This window comes from Carassius auratus, chromosome 9 (assembly GCF_003368295.1).
Source record: "Carassius auratus strain Wakin chromosome 9, ASM336829v1, whole genome shotgun sequence".
In the NCBI taxonomy this organism is placed as follows: Eukaryota; Metazoa; Chordata; class Actinopteri; order Cypriniformes; family Cyprinidae; genus Carassius; species Carassius auratus.
This window is the reverse complement of record NC_039251.1, coordinates 15308754-15332352: the sequence shown is the minus strand read 5'-3', so window position 1 is coordinate 15332352 and position 23599 is coordinate 15308754. Positions and strand designations below refer to the sequence as shown.

Sequence of the window (23599 nt, the reverse complement as noted above, 5' to 3'; positions counted from 1 at the left end):
GGGAAAAAAAACTAGATGGTTTAGAGGATCATGGGTAAGGAAAGCACGGGCAAAGAGAATGGCTCATTCACCGCACAGTGCTGTGATGGACAGGCATGTGAGCACACAGATGGATCGTCATACTGACAGATGGCTGGATGGGCGGCAATGACACATCACTCTTCTGCGCAAACTGAGTGAGCACTCGTTCGATTGGATGAAATGGTCAGGTGATGGAAGCCACACTCGTGTCCATGGTGACAGAGCTGAGTGTGTGACAGTGTGTATGAGGGATTCTCTGTCCTGAAGCAGTGGGTGATGGTGGTGATGGGGAGTTTGGGGATCTGAAGTGGTTCTTTAGTTCTGCATCTGCTCGAAGAACTTGTAGGTGGGGTTCTCATAGCCGTTCTGCTGCATCTTAGTGAGATGACGTTCCTCAGGGGTCACCGCTGCATCCACCTGACACAGAAAAGAATAAGTTGTCATTAAAAGTGTTTGTGCAGACCTAGACTAAGATTCCCAGCAGTCTTTATTTAGAACTAATCTGACCCTTTTATTTTATATTTCAGATTTTGATTTTTTTATTTTAATGTTAAAGTTTCAGTAATTTGACATGCTTTTTATTGTTATAATCATTTTACATTTTTAAAATTGTTTTTTTTTATTTGTATTTTGGGTTTATATTAAATAATTGTATTATTTCAACTTAAATGAGAACTAAAAATGTTGCCTAACTAACTGAAATGTAATAACTGTATTTTATTTCAGCTTTATTTCAATAAGTGAAATTTTAAATTTTTAATAGTTTTATGCCTTTAGATTGATGAATTTCCATTACCTTTTTTCCAGACCGTCATGATTAGTAGATACACATGTGAGAAATTAATATATATATATATTTGGCCAAAATCTATTTTAAATATATCCTCTATATATGTTGTAATTAGAAGCTCAATTAAAAACCTTTTCTGAAATTACATTTTCAATCCTAGAGTAGCCTACATTTAAGTAGATGGAATAACCTACTAAACTTTAAAAAATACATTTATATATTTAAAATGGACAAAAATACATAGGTAGAGAATATATTGACATTAAAATATGTTTTTGTATATTCTGAAATACATTTAGAAAAAAATATTTGAAAAATCTAGATTTTTCCATATGGGTAAAGATTTTTTAATCATTTTCAAACCGCAGCACTCAGAAAGAGCCATTTCTTGCTGATGAAATATTTTAGAGCTGGCAGCTAATATTTCTTTCAATATTTTTAATATAATAAACCCGTAATATCTTATATTACTCCCATGGCTATGGAAAGATGTGAAGACTTCATATGCTAAAAAGTCTGTCTGAGACCTTTTCTTATAAATGAACATTTTTATCAGGCAGCTATGTTTTGATTAAGTAATTTCACATTAATGGCAAAGAAAAGGTGATTAGTCAGTTATTGAGTACCTTATGTTTTTGCATCTGAAGACTTCATATGTTTATAATATGCTGTGTCTCACCTCAATAACTCCATGGTGAATGGAAGTGTACTGCTTCTTCCTTAGCATAACAAGAGTGATTACAATCACTGTAGCGATGACAACTCCACCCACCATCAGCCCAATGATCGCCCCCTTATTAGAGCCCATGTCTTCTGCAAGGAACATCTGATTCAACACAAACACATCAATTACTTTTATTACATAATAGATACATAGTTTTTATTTCTATATATTTTTAGCTAAATATCTGCATAAACTGTTGTACCAGTCTCTTGTCACGAACATCATAACCAGCGTTGTGCCTTTCCTCAGTGTCCAGCCGAACCTTTGGAATCTCTAAAAACAACCACACATATAAACAGAATCATTAGATATATGATATTAAACAAAGCAATGGGTGAAAATAACTTGTATACACTTACCGGGTCTCGTGGGCAGACCCCTGTCTGGAATTGGACGGGCATCTACTGGTTCAACTGAAAAAAATAAAATAAAATGCTGCAGTCTCTTCTAAATGTAATGTTTCTATATTATTTCCACTACTGTTCAAAAATTTGTGGTTGGTAAGATTTTTAAAAGAGTTTCTTATGCTCAGCATGACTTCATTTATTTGTTCAGAACTATATTGTAAAAACAGTTACACAGCAAAAAAAATAAAAAAATAAAATAAAACAAAAATAAAATAATATTACAATATAAATATTCCAATATAAAAAAACTGAAAGCTATTTCTAATTAGTGCTGTCGAATGATTAATAGCAATTAATCACATCCAAAATAAAAGTTATTGTTTACATAATGTGTGTGTACTGTGTATATGTAAACACACACACATACAGTATATATTCTGAAAATATTTACATGCATATACATTTATATTCTTATATTCTATATTCAGCACTAATTTGAATCTATTTTACAATCTAATTGATTCCTGTGAAGGCAAAGCTGAATTTTCAGCAGCCATTAATCTAGTCTTCAGTGTCACATGATGAAACACATGACATGCTGATTTGGTGCTCGAGAAATATTTATAATTATTGTCACTGTTGGAAATCTTTGTGCTATTTTTTAAAAATAATTCTATTGATGACTAGAAAGTCCAAAAGAACAGTATTTTTTTTTTAAACAGAAATCTTTTGAAACAGTATAAAAGTCTTTACTTGTCACTTTTGATGATTATTTAATAAAATAAAAATCTGAATGGGACTGAAATTTGAACAGCAGCGTATAGTTGTACAGTATATAACTGTTTACTCTATATCTGTTTATGGAGATCATGAAAATGGGCCTTTAAAAGGTTGGCTGTTCAGTTGCAGCATTCAGTGTGTAAATGTTTACCATGGTTGTCAGTGTTGGCCTGGTTGAAGCTTTCGGGGTGGATGAAGCCCAGGCCGTCCTGCTCCGGTGGCAGGGTGTCCAGGGAGGTGGTGCTGTCAGGCAGGTCGGGCATCAGGGCGTCGTTCCCATAGCTAACTCTCATCTTACTCTGGAGAGACGACAACTGTTGGGTGACTTCAGCCTGGTCACGCTGAATCAGCAAAGCTGGAGACAGAACGAATGAGAGGCTTTTTTAATGGCAGATTAGAATAGATTAAATATGTGCCCCTGGACCACAAAACCAGTCTTAAATTGCTAACATATTTTTTTTTTTAGCAACAGACAAAAAAACTTTGTATGGGTCATACTTATCGATTATTCTTTTATGACAAAAATCATTAGTATATTAAGTAAAGATCATGTTCCATGAAGATATTTAGTAAATTTCCTACCATAAATTTATCAAAACTTCATTTTTTATTAGTAATATACATTGCCAAAGACTTCATTTGGACAACTTTAAAGGCTTTAAATTTTTTTGCACCCTCAGATTCCAGATTTTCAAATAGTTGTATCTCGCCCAAATATTGTACGACCCTAATAAACCATACATCAATGGAAAGCTTATTTATCCAGCTTTCAGAATATGTATAAATCACAATTTCGAGAAATTGACACTTGAGACTGGTTTTGAGGTCCAGGGTCACATACAGTATGTTTAAGGATCATGTGACACTGACTGCTGGTTGCTAAAAATTAAGCTCTGCCATCACAGTAATAACTCGATTTTATAATATAATTATAACATATTAAATTGTAATTCTGTATTTTTTGTTTTGTGTTTTTGAATAAATAAATGCAGCCTTGGTGAGCATAAGAGACTTGAATGATTCTTTTTTTTTTTTATTCTTATAGAAGAGCAGAACCCAGTTTGAAAACAAGTTCCCCAAATCATATGGAAGTGGATTTAGCACTAAACAAAGCACCTCACACTTACCCACTTGCTCCTGTATTTCATTAGCCACTTGAGGCACCTTGTAGAGGTACCCCAGGGATTGGTTCATGCGTTCTTCAATCCCACGCAGGCGGGTCATCACCTATGGGCACAAGCGGTCAAACTGAAGTCTAAAGAGTCTGCACATTTGATGTCTAAAATAGGAAAGAACAGCTTGACAATCTTACAAAGGGCCGAATCTGAGACGCCTTCTTGGGATCCACCTCTCGCTCATGTTCAAAGTGTTTGAGAGTGTGCTGCCTGTCCTTCTGCTCCGCTCGTATGTACTTCTTCAACAGATTGAGGACCTGTCGAGGCTGTACGAGACGAGACACAGGACAAAACAGGTTTGTTTTGGTTAGCGCTTGCCATTTATCCATAACACAGATATTAGATTAGCGGACACTGAAACGGATTTCTACAGTTAACATATTTGTGGAAGATATGCCAGTTTGTTTGTAGTTCAGGACTATGGATGTGTGTGAATACCCGAGGCTGATCAGATTGCAGGGCGCTAAGGTAGCTTTCCAGAGCCTGACGGCGACGGTCGTTCAGCAGAGCTTCCACTCGAGCCATGTGTGTTTCTACCAGCTGCTGTCTCTCCCCAGCTGCTTCCTTCTCCAGCGCCTCCACCTTCTCCTGGAACCGCTATAGAAACATGAATGAACACAAAGCCAGCAGCCATTTAATCCTGACGTATAAAAAAACCACAAGCCTTTCAATCCCCTTGAAAATCCACTCTCCACTTCTAATGTACTAATGTATACAGGATACTAATGTATCCTGTAACTCCTAAATCTAAATGCATTTGAACCGTAACCCCGGTAAGTGCTTTATATAACAGATTCACAAATCACTACATTACATGAACAATTTATATTGTTCACTTTCCACCATTCACTGCTTATGAATCATCAGCCAACATATCCCATTCACAATTACTAAGAGCTGAGAGGCTACCTGAATTATGGTCTTCTTTTCAGCACGAGGAAGATTCTTCACCTGTCTCTCTGCCTCCTCCCATTCTCTCATCACCTGAACAGAGATAAGAGAAATTCATTCTGAACACTTATTAACAAAAAACATGTTTTTTGACATGTTCAGTGTTAATACAAATTAACATGCTTTTATACCAACATTCTAATTTATTGAGATGCACCTGTATAAAATAAAATAATGTAAATAATAAATTAATAAATAATAGCTCCTAACCAAATATTAATTACTATTAATACTATTTTAACACCTTTTTGTGAAATACAATATTGAGCTTTTTTTTTCAAGCAATGAAATTACAAATACTCTGCTTTGAATGTGTATCTTTAATTACACATTCCCATTATGGATGCACAATATTGGATTTTTGCCGATATCCGATATGCTGATTTTATTTAAACTCGTTTTGGCCAATGCTGATAACGATATAGTTTATTTTGTTTGGAAACAACACCAAGTCTCTCCTGTGCAGAAATCATAAGCAAAGTTAAAAATTTTTTATTAGGAACTTATTTGTTAGAATTAAATAAACAATGATTAAGTTTTTTTAACAGTACACTGAAGCTTTGAAAATAACTATAAATAAACTATACATCAATCGCTGTATCACCCCACCCCAATTGTTTTTATGATTTTATGAGCTTATGATTTGTAAAAAAAAAAAAAAACAAAAAAAAAAACATATTGCATTAATGAATAAATCAGTATATATAAAATTATTTAATTTACAAGTGTCATGTTTGTAATTTTTTTTTTCATATAAGCTATAGCTTCTGACCTTCAAATCAAAAACATATTCGTTATTTTATTATATAAATTACTGGTGGGCCTGGGCTGTTATCGTCGAGACTCTTATCGGGTGATAAAAAAAATATTGCCGTTAATCAATTCTCAAAGTTGGGTTGGGCTATGATGACTTAAACCTAGATATTTTATATAACCGACTGGTTGAGGCCAGCCTAAAAAGAGGCTCAGGACAGTTGACGGGCCACTGCTGCGCATCGTCACGAAAGCTTATCTTTTTCATGTGTTTTTAAACCTTACAGCTTGTCGATTCAAACATTAAAGCATCCAAAAACAAGATGCGGAAAAACTGAACAGAGTAGCTGGTTACTCGCGCGCTGTGTTCGGTGCGCATGAGAGAGAGAGAGAGCCGCATATCAAGGACAGCGTCACTGAACCGAGCTCTCTTCTGCGAAGTTCTCCTCGAAGTCCCTCCTGCACCTGAACGAACAAATACAAATCGCAGTTTGAACAAACAAAAAGATGTGAAAGAGCCCAATTCAGTACTCGCGGTGTTCTGGTGTTCAGGACTCACGCAGAGAAAGGCGTCTCAAAACACTGGAACACCGAATTTGCTTATTTTTGCTTCTGCCGACAAATACATACAAAATATGTCAAAATATCCACCTTGGAAATTATGCTAGAAAAAACTGTCAGTTATTTCTTAAGTGAAAGTAAACCGTTGAGGAACAAAAATGGGATCATCGTCTCTTAAAGTGACTGCGCCTAATTTAGCTACTGGCTGCTGTAATGTTAATCCAAGAAAATGAAAATGAAAATCACTCACTGTTCTTGACTGAATTACTTTGTAGTTTTAACAGTCAAACCAAAAATTATTCAGACACCAGATATAATTTTTGACATATATAGCAAAACTGTAATAATGTGAGAAATGTTGAATAAATGTAGGTTTGACTGTATATTTCATTTTTACATTGAAGACTATCCAGTGCTATTTTAAATTTAATTATAACGCATATACATATAATTTCACATTTTAATTATTTACATAAAATTATATAATTTAACGCATACGCACTGCAGACGGATTATGTGTGAAACAGGCATTTGCATCTTGTGCAATGTGGAATTAGTTTACAGCTTTTTCAAGCACTTTGTGATGTATTTTGGAAACAGGAGATGAGCCCCTTTTCTAATGCACCACCTAGCTTGATAAACCCCTCTTCAAAGACTTACTGTTTGTCAATTTTATTTGGGTAACACACATATTCTGAATGCCTTCGGCAGAATTCGAATGAGCCATTTTAATCTAGATTAATCTAGATTAATTTCAAGATCACAGTGAGATTAATCTAGATTAAAAAAATTAATCTATGCCCACCACTAATATATATATATATATATATATATATATATATGTATAAATAAATAAAAGCATTTCAGTTTTGTCACAGTTTAGTCCGTTTCGTTTCTCATCCAACACTTGAGACGTTGATCTGAACATCCCTTCACTGTCTACGCTTGGGCAGGGCACGGACAGGTACAGTACGCCCTCGCAGCTTCAGTGAGCGCAGGAAAGGGGTAGCTGGTTTAGTGGAAAATTGTGTGGAAAACTAGCATTGATTATTTAACTAAACTTTGTAATTTCCTGCAATAAACTTTCTAAATCTAAAACTTGATGGGATGGGATGAAATGATGGTTCCTATGATTTAAAACAAATTAACATTGAAACACACTCATATACATAAACTTGCATGTTAAATCCTATGTTTTTTGCGCTATTGTCCAGCCCTACTACCACCACCCTGTTTTTGTAAAAGAATGTCGCCACACTGTAAATGTATCACTCTACTCAGGTTCCCACCTCTGACATTTTCTCTCTGTGTTTGGCCTCCAGGCTCTCCTTTGCCTTCTGGAAGCGGGTGTGCTCATTCATATCTCCTGGAGCTTCCAGGTAACGATCCACAGCATCAGCAGGGCTCGGGGCCATGGTTGGCACTAGAGAAAGTGAGATGTCTTGTTCAGTGAAAACCAAAAAAACAAAAACCCCAGATATATATGAGCCAGAGAATCTTCCTTACGGCAAAAAGAGCAAAGACTCCTGGGAAAGAACAGCCAGTTCAGGTGCAGGTTAAAATCGGTTAGCATAGACAGAAACATTTATGTGAGATTGCTTTTGCCAAAGGTTGCTATATTGCATATTTTAGGGGCGCTAAGAGAGTTAAAAGAGCTTTCATGCTGGAAAATCATCCAGTATGGTACATCTGTGTATATACAGCAGCCCCAAAAAGTGTTTTGACACTTAAAAGACACTTAATAATGACTGCAATTAGTAGAAAACATACTTAATAACCGAGTTTATAATAATGTGCATCAATGAATAATCTAAAAGTAATTTAAAAGTATTCAAAAAGTAAGGAGATTTCAGTTTTAATTTTATAAAGACATTCAGATATGTTCCAGTAAAAGTAAAATGTCTTCATTTTAAACAGTACTGTTTTACTATTTTAAGCTACTATTTTATTTTACTATTTACTATTTTAAACTTTAAAAAGTCTTTTTGTAAACTGTTTAGGCCTGTGAATATTTTTTTTTTTTTTAAGTGCAAGGTGGTTTGATATTTCATAATGAAATGCCATTTTTAAGGGTAGCATTAGTGTCCAAATACTTTTTTGTGCCGCTGTGTGTGTGTGTGTGTGGAGCGTGTGAGAGCTGTATTTCATGTGGGTGTTCCTCTGAAGCTGCTGTGACACTTTCTGACAGCGAGCATGTGGGAACAGCCAGACCGGCTGCGAGGAATATGCCCTGTCAGGGTGAGGGCTGCTCCGCTGTCACTTTTCTACTGAGTCCAGCATTGTGCTTAACCGAGCGGAAACCACCCACTGAAGCGCTGCCACAGACCGGTCTGACCAGAGGCCGACTACAGCTCCAACACTGGCCCTCACACAGAGATAAACGCAAACCGAGAGAGAGAACTGGGGGAGGGACGTACAGAAACGCAGTGCTCAGCAGGTTAAGAAATACACTCACTGAGATGCAGGTGTTCTCGAAACAGACAAAAGCACAAACAAACATTCACGCTATCAAATTTCTAAGAATCTACTCGAAACCACAGGAGGCTGACACCTCAAAAACCACTCTGACTACAGTATTGAGAGCATTTTCATCTAGATAAAAAAAGTTACAAGATCATATCTATCCATCTAATTTTTTAAAGATATTCTGCTTTTGCAAGGATGGCAACATTCTAGTAACATTCTTGTTTTTTTTCTGGAGCATCCAGAACATTGTAGAACTATTAATAAAAGACAAAAAGTATCCAACGTACACTTCTAAATTTTGGACGACTCACTTTTGGTAACTGTTTATGTTAAACTGTTCTTAGCTCAGTTTTATACATGTACCACGTCATTTTTTCTGAATGAGTAATAACAGATCAGCTTGTATAAGCTGTCAACATAATTTTTAGTTTTGAGTTTATATATATATATATATATATATATATATATATATATATATATATATATATTAAAGTTTATTAAATCAAACATCAATGCCCAGACAGCTTCCCATTACTTAACACTTGTTAAAAAAGTCATAACAGTAAGAAAACAATAACTAGTTCCCTGTAGTGTTCCTGTAGCTCAACTGGTAGAGCACTGCGATAGCAAACAAGCAAGCGCAAGGTTGGGGGTTCGATTCCCCGGGAACACATGATATGTAAAAATTGATAGCCTGAATGCACTGTAAGTCGCTTTGGATAAAAGCGTCTGCTAAATGCATAAATTTAATTTAATTTAGTTTCACCACTCAGCCCTATAACCAGTGCTTTAACTTATTTTAATATATTGTATATCACAATAATGTTATTTTTCTTTTACCATGGTTCTGTAGATTCAGGAGACACAGATGGAGTTAAAGAAAAGTCGGAGTGCTCAGTGTGCTCAGAAAAGACAGCAGGAGGTTGAACTAAAAGAAGAAGATGCTCTGCCTATACAGTCACCTCACAGAGACCTGTAATCCATGCGAGCTAAAGCATCCAGCCATCTGCTGAGCTTGTGAGTTTGGCACGAATGAAGCGAGGAAAGTGCGAAAGAGACGATGTGCTGGTTAGCGGAGAGATGGACTTCCTCTCAGGAGACGTCTGGACTTACACACGCTGCTGCTGCTGCAGACAGCCATGCAGTACTCCTCAGATTCAAAGTTATTGCGGTTACCCCCGCAGCCCCCAAACATGAAGGGGGCGCACCGGCCCGTCTGTGCCACAAAATACCAGCGGGATAGCTTGTCATTGCACGGCCCCGACCGAGGAGGGGCCCAGCATACCGCTGATTGGGAAGAGACACTCAGTGGATTTGTTTAAGTGTTCATATGTAAGGTTTTGCTCAAGTTTTGCCGATTTAAGGAACTACACAATGACTGTTCAAACTTCATGTCCTGAAATGCCACATGAGCTCATTAGTATTCATAGTTCTAATGTTCGGAAATGTATAATGTCAACATGTGGACATACATGCACACAGAAATCTCACCTCGCACGACCTCCTCTATAGACTCTGTTGTGGTAGTGGTGGTGGTTGTCATTGCAATGTTGGAGGTCTGCTCACTGGTGTCTTGTTCATCAGTTGTGTCTTCATCGTCGTCTTCCTCATCATCATCGTCTTCACCGTCACCATCTTCATCGTTGTCCCAGACTTCTTCTTCCTCATCATCCTCTCTCACAGCAAGCTCAGGTTTGGTCGGGGCCTGTTCTCTCAGTATGCTGTGATGCAAAAATGTATGAAGATGATGATAAGTACATTTTAAAACTACACACTGAAGATATGGGATTCAGAATAGAATTTAAAACAGAAAATGAATAGCTTCACAGGAGTGTGAAAAATGTTAAACATGAAAAACATTATTATATATAAAATATATTTAAAATATATTATTCATATGTATTATTTTTGTTAATGTTCTTCAGTTAAAACAAAAATATCAAATATGGCAAAAATATTTCAAAATATTATTTCGATTTCGTTATATTATATTATATTTTTTCTATTTCAATATACTGTCCAAAATGTTGTCATAATCCATTGTTAGAAATGTATTTTCTTTCCTCTTCAAGCAGTTTTGAAGAACTGCTTGTGTTTGTGTACCTGCCGTCAGTATACTCGGCCTCAGCGCCGCCCCACCACACATCTGAGTTGGCCTCCTCCTGCTCCTCGCTGTCTAACTCCTTCTGCTCCTCCATGGGGCAGCACACAAACTCTACACCACGGAAACGGTCGATGCCACACGGCAGCAGCATGCCGTAGTCATGGAGATTCATGGAACGATCACCGCAGGACTGCAGAGGGCCAGCCACAGGGAACAAGCGAGATAGAACGAAAGCGAGAGAGGTTTAAGATGCTGAGTCATCATACAGCTATAAGTAAAACGCTCTTGTGGTTAGAGATGAATTATATTATATTATATATATATATGGAGTCAATATAAAGCCTTATATATATATATATATATATATACGCAAAACAACGAAAATAAAGTTTTGCAAACGAAAATTAAAGTATTGAGGAAAATAAATTAGCTTTTTGCAAAGAAAAATTAAGAATTGCAAAACATAAATGAAACAACGCGAAATCAATGATTTTGCAATACATATTTTCCATGGTCATATCTATTAATTTATTTTCAACGCTGCTTTTATTTTGCGTGTCGGTCTAGTTTGAGCTTGCGATACCATTTTCCCTTTGCGCTTCACTTTTCTGCGCGTCTTGCTTTGTGGCACTGTTTTGACGTGGGGGCGGAGTCAAGGGACGGGGGGCGTGTACAACATGCCTTCCTGGAAGTGACATCATCGGACCGAGATGCAGCTCACTGATCCAGGTCCTGTCATGATGAGCAGAGACTTTCGAGTGGATCGTTTCTTTTTATTCTATAGCATTAAAACATTCATTTTTTCGTTTTATTAACTTTATTAACAAATGTATATGTGTATTAGCAGCGTTGGCTCAAGTTAAAGAAGTTGTAACATTGAACATCTGCTGTTCATTTATCTCAATGTGCACACTTTTATACCATTAAAATGTGTATTGTTTCATTTGGTTAACTGCAAATGTTTGTTTAAAATCTCTTAAATTGTGGAGGACGCCAGCGCACAGAAGCGTTCTTTGTTTACATTAGTGCAATTCACTTCATAAACTATAACTTACAATCATTTAAGAGGTCTACGACTCAAGTTTCATATCGCCTAACTCAATTTTTTTGCATATATATATATATAGCATATAAGGCGTTATATTGACTCCATATTTATTTATACATCCAATTCAGTCATAATCTGCCAGCACCATTATTTAACATGCAAATAAAATTGATATATTTAGATGTTTCTGGTTAACAAAAACAGAAAACACTTTATATTAAACATAAGTCATAGCATAAATGTCTTAGAAGCATGTAAGCTGGGTATCCACTAATATACTGTAGGTGCTGGATCTGTGTTGTTCTGGCACAAATCACAGCTCAGTGTGGCTTTAAAACTGATGTGGTGTGACCTCTGACCTCTTTGGCCACTGTGTGCCAGTGCAGGTGACTCTCGCACATGTCCATTCGCTCCTGGTGCAGGAACTTGCATTTATCTGGGACGAGGAGGGCGTCGCTGACAAACTCCCCGACTAATAAAAAAAAAAAAGCAAACATTTGCTAACCAGGTGCTCAGATAGATTTCTTCTGAAATGTACGTTGGAGGGTAAAATATCCTGAGCAAAGGTTGTGTTTTGATGAATCTCATCTTATCTGATGCAGAAGGATGATAGGAAATCACACAACAGCCACGTTAAAAGCATTAGTTTAATGTCCCACAAATCCAGGTTAATACCCTAGGAGTGGCGGAGTACTCTGATGTAAGCGTCACGTTGAAGGATAGGCTTTATGTAAACACGCATACGTACCCAGGCAGCGGTAGGGGACCACAATGTGTGTGTGACTGCGGCACTGGTGACGACCCATTTTGCACCAGTTCTGGATGCTGACAGGCTGGTTGGCCTCCACTACGTTAGTGATCTGGAGCTCTGGGTATACCTGTGGGAGTCGAGACGGGGTACAATTACCAGACGATGCAGAACAGTAAACAGAAAAGCCACTGGCAACCCATTTTACTTTCATAATCTGACCTATTTCCAAGCAAAACAGGTTTTACGATGGGAAAAAGATCCCTTGATTTTATTCATTGGAAAGTCAGAAGACATATCAGAATGTGGATAATATAAATAATAGTGATGTGCTGAAATAAGAATTTGTGACTGAAAACTATTTAAAAAAAAATACTTTCCCCCCCATCATCAGTCTGCATTAATAAATTCAAAAACCTTTAATTACGACTTTTGTCTCTATAATCTCCTTATTTGCTGCTTATTAATAGTTAGTATGGTAGTTGTTTAATCTGAGAATTGGGTAGGATTAGGTGTGTAGAATCAGGTCATGCACAATGTGTGCTTTATAAGTACTAATAAACAACCAATTAGTTATTGATAGCAATGCGAATAAGCAATTGGTCCCTATAAATTCCAATTAATCCTAAAATAACTTGTTTCTCTTCACAGTTTCAATCTGTTTTCAACCCCAAACCTCAGACTTTGTGCCTGTATATTTCTCTTTGCACAGTAAGACAAAGAATGTGTAAACAGGAGGAATGTGTAATTTGACTGAATTCAATAAAGCTAAAATAATGATACTGTTAGATATTATTACAATTTAAAAGAAATTTTCTAATTTGACTTACAATACAATCATACTAATTTGCTGATTTGGTGCTCTAGAAACATTTCCTCTTTATTATAATGATTGTTGAAAACATTTTTGTTCCTTAATTCATTTTTTTTATGAAAGCGGTTTAAATATTTTCAAGAAAACAGCATTTATTTATATATAAATCTTTTGTAACATTATAAATGTCTTTATTGTCCCTTTTGATCATACCATAGCTGAATAGAAGTATTGATTTATTAAAAACATTCTTACTGACCCCAAACCTCTGAATGGCAGAGTATATTGGCATTGTATTGGCTATCGTCCACATTGCTATCTAAATAACATCATCAGCCATTGAAAAACTCATATGAGTCAACCACATAATAGAATTTGACGTGCTTATAGTATGTAATACTCGGAAGGCCCTTGGCTATCAATTAATGTGATTGTCATTATATAATTGACTTTAATTACTAAAGTAGTCACAGTACAATAATGTTTTACAATCTGTGTAGCTATTTGATAAGTAACACAGACACTGCAGCAGAATCTCTTTTCTCACTCATTACCTCTTGGCAGTACTGAAGGATGCCCTCTTTGGTGCCGATGCAGCTCTTGGTGCCAGTTGGATCCGGCTCCCACTTGCCACTCTGGATGTTGATATGCATGTTGAGTTTCCCACAAAACATGGCCACCTGGGGCTCCGCCAACAAGCCCACTGAGTCATCCGATGGCACCTGCCAACAGCACAATCAGCGGCAACATGAGGAGCCATTATCACATAAACCTATGATCTTCGTGCGGGGGGGCTTTTCTCAGCAAATATTGATATAAATGTTCAACTGCCATTAACCGGATTAGTTCATCAGCTTATCATTGAAGTAATCAGATCACATTTTTTAATTGATTGACTGACTGTCCTAATTACAACCTGATTGACACAGAGAAATTATGACAATGTTAAGAGGAAAAATGCATTTGAAGCCATCTCCTGGTATTAAACGAAATACTACATATATCAAGAAACATTTATTTTATTAATATTGAAAACAGTTGTACTCCATAATATGTTTGTGGAAAAGGATACATTTGATGCATTGTATACATTTTTCAGGATTTGTTGACACACCAGCTTATTGGTAGAGAGGAGACAGAATGATGAAGCCAATCAGAATATGGAGATGATAAAGAGGCCATGATGGTCAGAGGGCAATGGGCAATTTGGCCAAGATGCCGGGGTTACACAACTACTCTTTTTCAAAGGACTTTCTGGGATTTATAATGACCACAGAGGGTCAGGCCCTCGGTTTAAGATCTCAACCGAAAGACTGATTTTTTACAGTATAGTGTCCAGGTGACTATACTGGGGTGCTAGGACCCACACAGACCAGAGGCCTCACTAACACCTCTTCCAGCAGCAACTGGTGTCCCCAGGAGGTCTCCCGTCCAGTTACTGATAAGTCAGGGCTACAGGATGATATGGCTGCTGGACTCTGAAGATTAATGCTTTACTAGTGAATTATCAAACTAATTTAATTCTTTCTGACTAAAATATAAAACCACATGGCGAGAGCTCAATATAAAATGGGAAACAACTCAACCTGTAAAAAAAATCTTGTAAACCAATATTAATCTGTTTTAGAGCCACGATGCTAGTTACATAATGTACAAGATAAAACACTACAGCTCTCGTCACTTCAGAATTAAATACAATCTAATCTCTCGAAGTGGATAGGAAGATATTTAAAAATAAGAAAGAACGAGATAAATATATGAGAAAGAAGTACAAGTTTGGGGTAAAAGAGCTTTTGAGGTGCTGAAAATTAGTGGAAGACTAAAGAAAAACATACTGTATTTCGAAGACGTTCAATTCATAAACTAAGTCAGTGAGAGAGAGAGAGAGAGAGAGAGAGAGAGAGAGAGAGAGAGAGAGAGAGAGAGAGAGAATAATGGCTGTCCTCTTTTGTATGTCTTTTGCCTGGCCTCGACCCAGTGTGTCACAAAGGTTCCTTACAACCAGACCCACCCAGTCTGTTCAACTGAGTGTGAGGAATTATGGGACTGTTGTGTTTTCCCCCTTTTGTCCTGAATAACAAACAGTGGAAGTGCTGCTACAGCCAGCTGTCTAAAATATGCATCTGTCTCATTAGACTGATAGATAGATAGATAGATAGATAGATAGATAGATAGATAGACAGACAGACAGACAGACAGACAGACAGACAGATAGATAGATAGATAGATAGATAGATAGATAGATAGATAGATAGATAGATAGATAGATAGATAGATAGATAGATAGATAGATAGATAGATAGATTCTGTCTAGGGATGTTTTTTTCTTTTTAACCTTTTCACAAATGCGTTGGTGGTTACAGTGCAATAAAGCATCCCACTGCTGTATGGCAATTTAAAACAGAATACTGTAATTAAGCTGGCCGCAGTATAGTAGATAGCTCTTTAGGAAAACCATGTGTTAGACACAAAATGGTCTTAACTTTTGCAATGAGCTGTATATCAGCTATATATTGGTTTACATGTGCTGTTTACATGGGATTATTACCTTTTTGCTGTCAATGTGTGATATATATGAAATGCTTTAATATTGACAGCTGCTGAACCATTCGTGAAAGCTAATCATCTGCGAATATCAATCTCCCAAAATAGTGTCTCAGCCGGGTTGTCATAGCAGCTCAGGATCCACATTAGTGCATCTATCAAAACGAAATGTGCAGCTTTCAAGAGCCATTCAGATCTGGCTTCATCTTTAAGGTTGTCAAAATCAATAAGATGGCTTTTGTACTTGCACTCAAAGGCATAATTTAAAACCGACCATGTTTACATGTTCCAATGACATTTCCCAGTCAAACAAAGGAAGCCCTTTTTTAGATGGAGGCTGACTGAAAACAGATTTACTAGTTATGAGCAAACTAAGCAAGGGAGCTTTCAGGCAAACTGCTTGTTCATGGTTATGGTGACCAGTAAAGAGGTGACAACACAAACTCTCAAAGCTTGTTTTGGCACACTAAATACAAATGACACCTTCAATGAAATAATCTTGTGGCTGTGTCATATTTCTTGCACCAGTCAGTGTGCAAATTATATAGTGACTTACAAGGGGTCATTTTTTAGGAAACTCAGAGGTTGCCTATCACAATAAGCAAACCTTTTTGACTAAGTTTTGATGATCCCTTCAGTATAATTAACATGATTTTAGTCAATGTGTTAGAATTAAGTAACATATGATTTCAAAGCTACCACACATGGACTAAGACCCACATATATGATTTATAGAGTTGTTGTAATAGTATCGACATGTTAATCAGCAATAATGCGGAAAAACTATTATAGTACCTATTTGTTTTAATTATACTTTATCTAATACCGATATGAGCAGACAAAGCTTCTGCGGTGTCCCAGTTTTTGGTCCCCAGAATGTTCTTAGAACATTAGTTCACGGCTGCTAAAAATGAAACCTAAGAACCTTCTTATAACGTTACAAATTGGTTGCCCACAAAACAACCAGAGGGGAATCATGTGCAAAGATCAGGTAACTTCATAAAACACGACAGTATTCATTTTCTTTGTGAGAGCCTGTTTGATACCATGTAGAAAATACACAGATTGGCATTGGGCCTTTCATGGTAACTGAAACAAAATAATGTTGAAATGTTTCTAATTTCGACCTATATTTTACAGACTTGAAGATATTCCTTCCTCAGTTATGTTTTCCCATATGGGGGGTGGCACACCTAAACGCCCTGATTATTATTTGCACCCTGATATTGGTATCACATATGCATATGCCATATTTTAAGAAAAGACTAACACCACATGTGTGTTGGCCTATATTATGGAAATGCAATATCGAATTAAATATCTCTATTACGTGTTTAAAAGTAGCAGGTGTCAATATGTAACATGCAAATGTAACATGCAAGTACCAACATAAAAAAGAATCTGTGTATGTAACGCATAAACCGCGTCTGTTATGAGCGCGAGAAACAAGTTAGATCCACCCAGAGCAGATCTTTGCCTTTACCCCGTTTGGATTAAAAAAAGAATTGAAACGCCGCAGTTCACTGACGCCATCTTGCTTCTGTCAACTATCATCTTTTTGCAATATGCCTTAAAAAAAAATCTCCCCACCATGAACCAGTCCCACAGCATTTACGTATTTAAACAATCATCCCACATCCCACCCAAAAACAAATCCCTTCATAAAACAATCTGATGTGTGAATATTAGATGCGCAAAGGCGCCGCAGAGAATGGTTTTCCTCTGATGCTCGAATAAGGGCCGTCGGATTGCTGCCACTGCATTTATTCTCCCAAGATGGAGCACTGCAATCGTGCAGAGCAGCCGTATGGTTTATGTTTTTTACATTTTTGTACATATCGCAAGTGACAAGGGACTGCGTTCATGCCTCCTTGACAAAGAGCTGTCAGTCACTTTGTTTACATGATTTCACCAGCCGAATCTGCATGACACGAGTTCGTGTTCCTCTGATCCATGTTTATTTGTTCAAACATAACAGGTAGAGCAACATAAATACGCCAAATCAGCATTTTCCACAGTGCAATTCTTTATCAGCAGGTCCTTCGAATGTGAATCAGATGTTTTCTTATGAAGGTGAGCAGATGACTCCCAAATATAAAAACGAGTTAATAAATGTCCGAATGATGCAAGTCTTTCCTCAATGATATGAATCACTTTCTCAAGCTAGCAGTTCGCCTGTAATGTTATGCCTAATATTTGTGTAAACCGAGCGATCCTGCTTCACCGGTAGCCTACACCCAACACTTTTTAATTGATAAAAAAAAAAAAGAAAGAACCATGATCCTGCTGGAATACGCCACTGACAATCCTGCAGCGCGCAAAATGTCTGTCTGCATCCGTGTCATGCTCTCGCTTTGCGTTTCCCCCCCTTCGCTCCCAGGCCGTCATTAAAGTATGGAGGAGAATCGAGCTCCCTCTCCATTACACAATCACTGTTCTTACCTCGATGGCGAGCGACAGAGTCGTCAGCATTAACAGCAGGAATACCGTACGGTCCATACCCATGGCCGTGTCCCAAATGTAGCACGTCCTGATGGATGAACGTCCTGAGCGGATCAGGGTTTGTCTGTTTGATTCTCAGCTCCGTGCTCCCCTATCGTCTGTGCTGTTGTGCTCTGTGAGAATGCGCGACTGCACACAGCTGCTCCAGTGAGAGTCAGCTGACCACACGTCTGGAGACTGTGCAAGAGTGGAGTTGTAGATCGAAGGCGGTCAGTGAGGAAACCGCAGAATTTAACCGATACATCAAAACACTGGAATGAATAAATAACAAGCAAGCAGGAGACAAATTCAAAGCCTTGAATCCCTGTTCGATTTAGCATTATTTTAGTGGATCACCCACTTTTTTTTATAGTTATAGAAATAATAATTATACAGAAATAGCCAAAGCCATATGACCACTGGATGAGTTTATTACGTTTTTGTTGCTTCAATCATAACATCTCTCAAATTAGGTCAAAGTGGGGCCACATTACTCCAAATACTTTAATTCACATATGTCTAGCTAAAACTCATGATCCAACCCTTTCGAAAATTAGCTATGGTTTTATTACAAATAATAGGCTTCGCCAATAAATAAATAATTAAATAAATAGCTTAAAAAATAAATAAATTAAAACATTGTTACCACCCTTTATCTCTAATAAAACCGTGATTAATTTTCGTAAGGGAAGAAATTGTTAAATCAAGAATTAGCCCAACTGAAACAATAGGAAATGGTACACATTCAAGTGATTATTGATTAACGTTTCTCCGTCTTATTATTAATTAAAAGCATTTGCATGGCGAAAATTTCTGCCCTATATCTGTGCCCCATATATCTAGTTAAAGACGGAGCCTTCCAAAATGTGGTCCTGCGGCTGTGACAACGATCAAAACTCTTATTTCAATTACAGAGACTAGGCAAGGCAACTAAAAGTCCTCCAGCGCCATCTTGTGGAATTAACGCAACAATTCATTGAAGATTTTAGATTTAGCCTTTTAGTCCAGTCTGGAGATTTTGTTTTCACAAATGTTGCTTAAAAACGGTAGCCTACGTCAGACTAGTCATGTGCAAATCCATCACATGTTACGTAAACGTTCTGTAAAGATCTAGGTCTCTTTCAGGTGAAAATTATAGAACCATAAACTTATCCGTTACATTCGGTCAAGGTGTGCGAAATGCTAAAAGTGCTTTAAAAAGTAAGTTTTAAGTGGTTAAAAACGTAAACAAAGTTTCTCTCCGTTTAATAACGGAAATATAGCTCGTTATGTAAATGCTATTTTAATTTACTTATTTTAATTTTAATTTTTTATTTTGAGAGGTTACGAGCAGCACATATTTATTTAAAAATTTCTATCCTCTTGGACTGACATGATGACCCTGGCACTGATGGTTCTGCTGATGATGAGGGAGTCTTTTCTGAGTGTTTATTGACCACAGTGTCAAATAACTGCATAGCAAACTATAAATGAAGCTATACAGATTAGAACATTATTTTACAACAATAGTCGTTTTATACATATGTGCACGTTTAATTTAAATTGAAAGATAAAATGTAAAACTACTTGTTACAGTTCCATAAACATTCTGTATAGCTTTATAGAGTAAAGTCCTTCTTTTTGTTGGTTTATCCGTCCAATAGGGCAAGCTATATAGCCTATTATTTCAACAAATTTCTTAAGGTGTAATTATTATATGACCAAAAGCATTCAACAACTAATAGCTACAAAACTGAACAAGTTTCCTCAACAAACAGAAATGGAATAATGAGTCCCTGAATGTAGACACTTCTGATAACTGCAGTCTTAGTGGTGAAATTTTGGATCTCACACTTGTAGTGTGTATTTTTTATTTTATTTTTTTTTTTACATGGGTGATAGGTGTTTTTTTGGTGCCTTGTTTGTAAAAAAAATCTATATAAAAAAATCTTTGATATGCTAAAGATGTTCCTGACAAAGTGAAATTGAGTAATATTTGCTATAACGAATAGACCTATTGTTTTCTATGTTCCCACTGCTCGAACTGTGTCTGACTGCTTGGGGGGTCCCCAGAATACTTTTTCCATGGGGTCCAGAGACTCCCACATAAACTGATACATTTAGCTTTTATGTTGCATAAAATGTCTAAATCAAATGTAACATTTCATACAAAATGTAGTGTTCTGCTCAATTAATAAAATCCCAGGGGGTTGTTTTAATCAGCTTTTTGTTAACTTTTTTATTTATTTATATGAAAATCTAATTTAAATACACTTGGAAACCTATTAGAAGTATTCCTTTTTTGCAATTTTTTAATTGGCTTTTCTATAATTTAATTTAACTTAATTCCATTGTTCCATCTATATGTATCTATATGTTCCATCTATATAAGGTATATGCAAATCCATCATAAAAATATAAATGATACCTTCAACATTGGTGTAATTACAAAGGAGGTTGTGTCAGTGAAAGGAATACTTGAAATGAAATATGACACCGGTGATGTGTGAGGGTAACTAGATCTACTAGCTTACTTGTAGCAGAATATTTTTTATCATGTGTCATTTCCACTTAAGCTGTAATTTTGTTTTGAATTTATTGCAGATTCAAGAAAAGGCATAGCATGTGAAAACAAATAATGTATTTCTGAGGGATATTTAGACTTACATTTTTATTTATGTTATGTTTATTTATTTTCATTTTGTTTTGTTATGAAACAGATCAACACAAAGATCAGCCCTTACTTACTGACACCCATTTAGTTCCAAACCTAGCTATATGTGCTTTTTTGTATAGGCTTCTACATTATTGAAGATTGTTTATGGTGACCATAAAAGTAGTTGGCCTATTTTCTGAATACATATAATGACAAATCATGGCAATTCTCCATTCTGCATTTTCAAATGGCACGTATAGCCCTCACCTGTTACACAAGGAAACACTGGCGTCAAATATCTTATCATTTTTGAGTATGACTGCAAATGCGTATTACATTACAAAATCTGCTCCAATCACTATGGATATTCATTTGTGAAATATGGCTGAAACTGCAGCTGCAAGATACACCTAACAGTTACGTAAGCTTCTTCACATAGTGTGACAATGTGATCAATAAAGTGTCATTTGCTTGACAATATCAACGGGAATAGTTAAAGTAAAAACTACCTAGAAGTGAAACTGCGACGTCTACTGGATGAAAAACAAAAATGCATAGTCTGGCATACTGTGCTGCTCATCTCGTTCAGTCAGGATTTTTTTCTCCAAGTATCACTGTTCGAAACAGTAAACATGTTTGACTAGTCATGTCTAGTGACAGGTGCAATCACATACCCATAAAGTTGTAGGTCACGTTCAGGTAACTGAGAACTATTCTACCCTATAACTGCGTGCTCAGTTACACTCGACAGGTTCAGCAGCGCGTGAGTGAGTGAGTGGGATGATGATGATGATGATGTAGGCGCGTCTTAACAACACAAACTTCACTCATTTCACTTCACTTTCCCCGAGCCATCTGATACGCGTGCCTCTTCTGCAGCCGAATATAAACCAAAGGTCAGCAGGATATTGTGCTTTTAGTTTTTATTGTATTTCTTTACTGAACTAATTTGAATCCATTGTTTGTTGATATTGATATATCACTGTTTTTTTTTTTTTTTTTGAATAATTACATGCTTTCAGAGTAGCCTACTAATATGTTTTTAGCCATCTGCATCGAGATTATTGACTCAAAGTCCGTTGTATTTGAAATTACGATTGCGTCAACTGTTTCGCGGAGCTCTTGTTTTCAATGATAGGCCAAAGGACATTCCATTGTCATTATCAGGTGACTAATTCTTTGGGAAAAAACTATTTGGCTCTTCTTTTTTTTTCATGTGACCGGGGGAAATAGGCTGTCTTCTAATAAATTTCACCGTTGCATTGAGCTGCTAGCACTTCGTTCTCTTCTTTTAACGAATGGTATCGGGTGTCTTACCAGGACAAAGCTAAATTGTTTGTAGGTTATGTATTACAGGCATAAAACTATTCACCTTAAGCCTAGTTTGTAGCCATTGGTCTGATGAGAACTTAGGGAATTTCCCGCATGCTTCAAAAACCTGCTCCTCTCTCTCCTCCAGGACAAACATGAAGCCCTTGGCATTGCTGACACTTCTGCTCATCATCATGAGTAAGTCTTTATTCATGCTTCTAGATCTACCAATAACTTTATTCAATATAATATATATATACATATACTTTTTATTGTTCACATTCTGTTATACATGTTATTTACATTAAAAAAGTTAGTAATTTTCTCCTTCCATATTTAAAAAAAATCTGTTGTTCTTTAAGAGAGCCATATATTACTTATTCTTTTTTTGGTATATCTGATAGTGGCTTAAAATACATATTGCCTGTCTTGGAACATTGGTAGACTTTCCAGTGTTTGCAAATGAGTATAAGTATTTTGTTATGATAATTACGGTCTCGAACTGTTCTTGTAGGTGGTTCTGCAGTGGGACAAACATTGAAATCTAATGTGACCGGCTCTGTTGGAAAGGATGTACTTTTATCATGTACCTGTTCTAATGACCGCAAAGAGCTGATATGGCAGAAAGGTGACACAGTAGTCACGCAAGACAACATCACCATAGATGAACACTTCGTGGGCAGGAACCAACTCTTCATAAACGAGGATAAGAGAAACTGTTCCCTGCTGCTCCGCCACATCTCTACAGCAGATGCAGGAGTATACACCTGTTATGCCATAGAAAAGATTGATGACGGCATCTATTTAACGGAGTCTACAGAAGTTAATTTAACAGGTGAGTTTTCTAATTCTGAATTTATTTATCCAAGCTGATCAATAGTTAATATCTTGAAAGGAAACAGCAAGCCTCTTCCTGTTTTACACTTTCAGTGTGCTTCCCTTTTCAAAGTGCAACTCTGCTTAGCTGTAGTCTACTAGGACTGGTTAGTTAATGACGTGTAAGAGAATCACAGGTTGGAAAAAAGCTTCTAAAAAGCAGAACTTTCATGACAACCAAAGGAAGTTGAAATTGTTGCCACTTCAGCGGAACCGAAAATTATTGCCAACAGAGAACAGCCTGTGACAATATCATAAACATCATTGTCGTCATCTGCGGTGCAACCGGAGATGATAAAATAGCTCATCTATTGAATGGTATCAGAGGCTACTGTACCTGTGTTGTGTTAAAGTATACATAATGATGTAAGCTCTGAGCTGGGGTTTCAAATGCTGAGATTTTGCTAGAAACTCTGCCTGTGTTTCCTTAATTTGTGTTAAAATGTATTACAAAATAGGATTGTAAACTG

The 23599-nt window shown here is 36.6% G+C and overlaps 1 protein-coding gene and 1 long non-coding RNA gene across 3 annotated transcripts; one reads left to right on the top strand and one right to left on the bottom strand.

Moving 5' to 3' along the window:
- Positions 1-247: 247 nt before the first annotated feature.
- On the bottom strand, positions 248-18480 carry LOC113108470 (amyloid-beta A4 protein-like). Of its 2 annotated transcripts, XM_026271620.1 has the most exons (17): positions 18269-18480; positions 13837-14004; positions 12469-12598; positions 12080-12192; positions 10672-10862; positions 10060-10289; positions 9682-9855; positions 7392-7525; positions 4747-4821; positions 4276-4434; positions 3975-4103; positions 3790-3889; positions 2814-3017; positions 1895-1948; positions 1738-1808; positions 1491-1637; positions 248-438 (listed from the first exon to the last, which is right to left on the bottom strand). In XM_026271620.1, the coding sequence occupies exons 1-17, from the start codon at positions 18329-18331 to the stop codon at positions 337-339; spliced, it is 2244 nt and encodes a 747-aa protein (XP_026127405.1). In that variant the 5' UTR covers positions 18332-18480; the 3' UTR covers positions 248-336. The 2 variants fall into 2 exon arrangements, with proteins under 2 accessions (XP_026127405.1, XP_026127406.1); XM_026271621.1 differs by lacking the exon at positions 9682-9855 and having other exon boundaries at positions 250-438; positions 18269-18478.
- Positions 18481-21986: 3506 nt separating this feature from the next.
- Positions 21987-22893, top strand: LOC113109313 (uncharacterized). The gene is made up of 3 exons (XR_003292934.1): positions 21987-22109; positions 22402-22451; positions 22768-22893. It is a non-coding gene; the product is annotated as an uncharacterized LOC113109313 (long non-coding RNA).
- Positions 22894-23599: the final 706 nt, after the last annotated feature.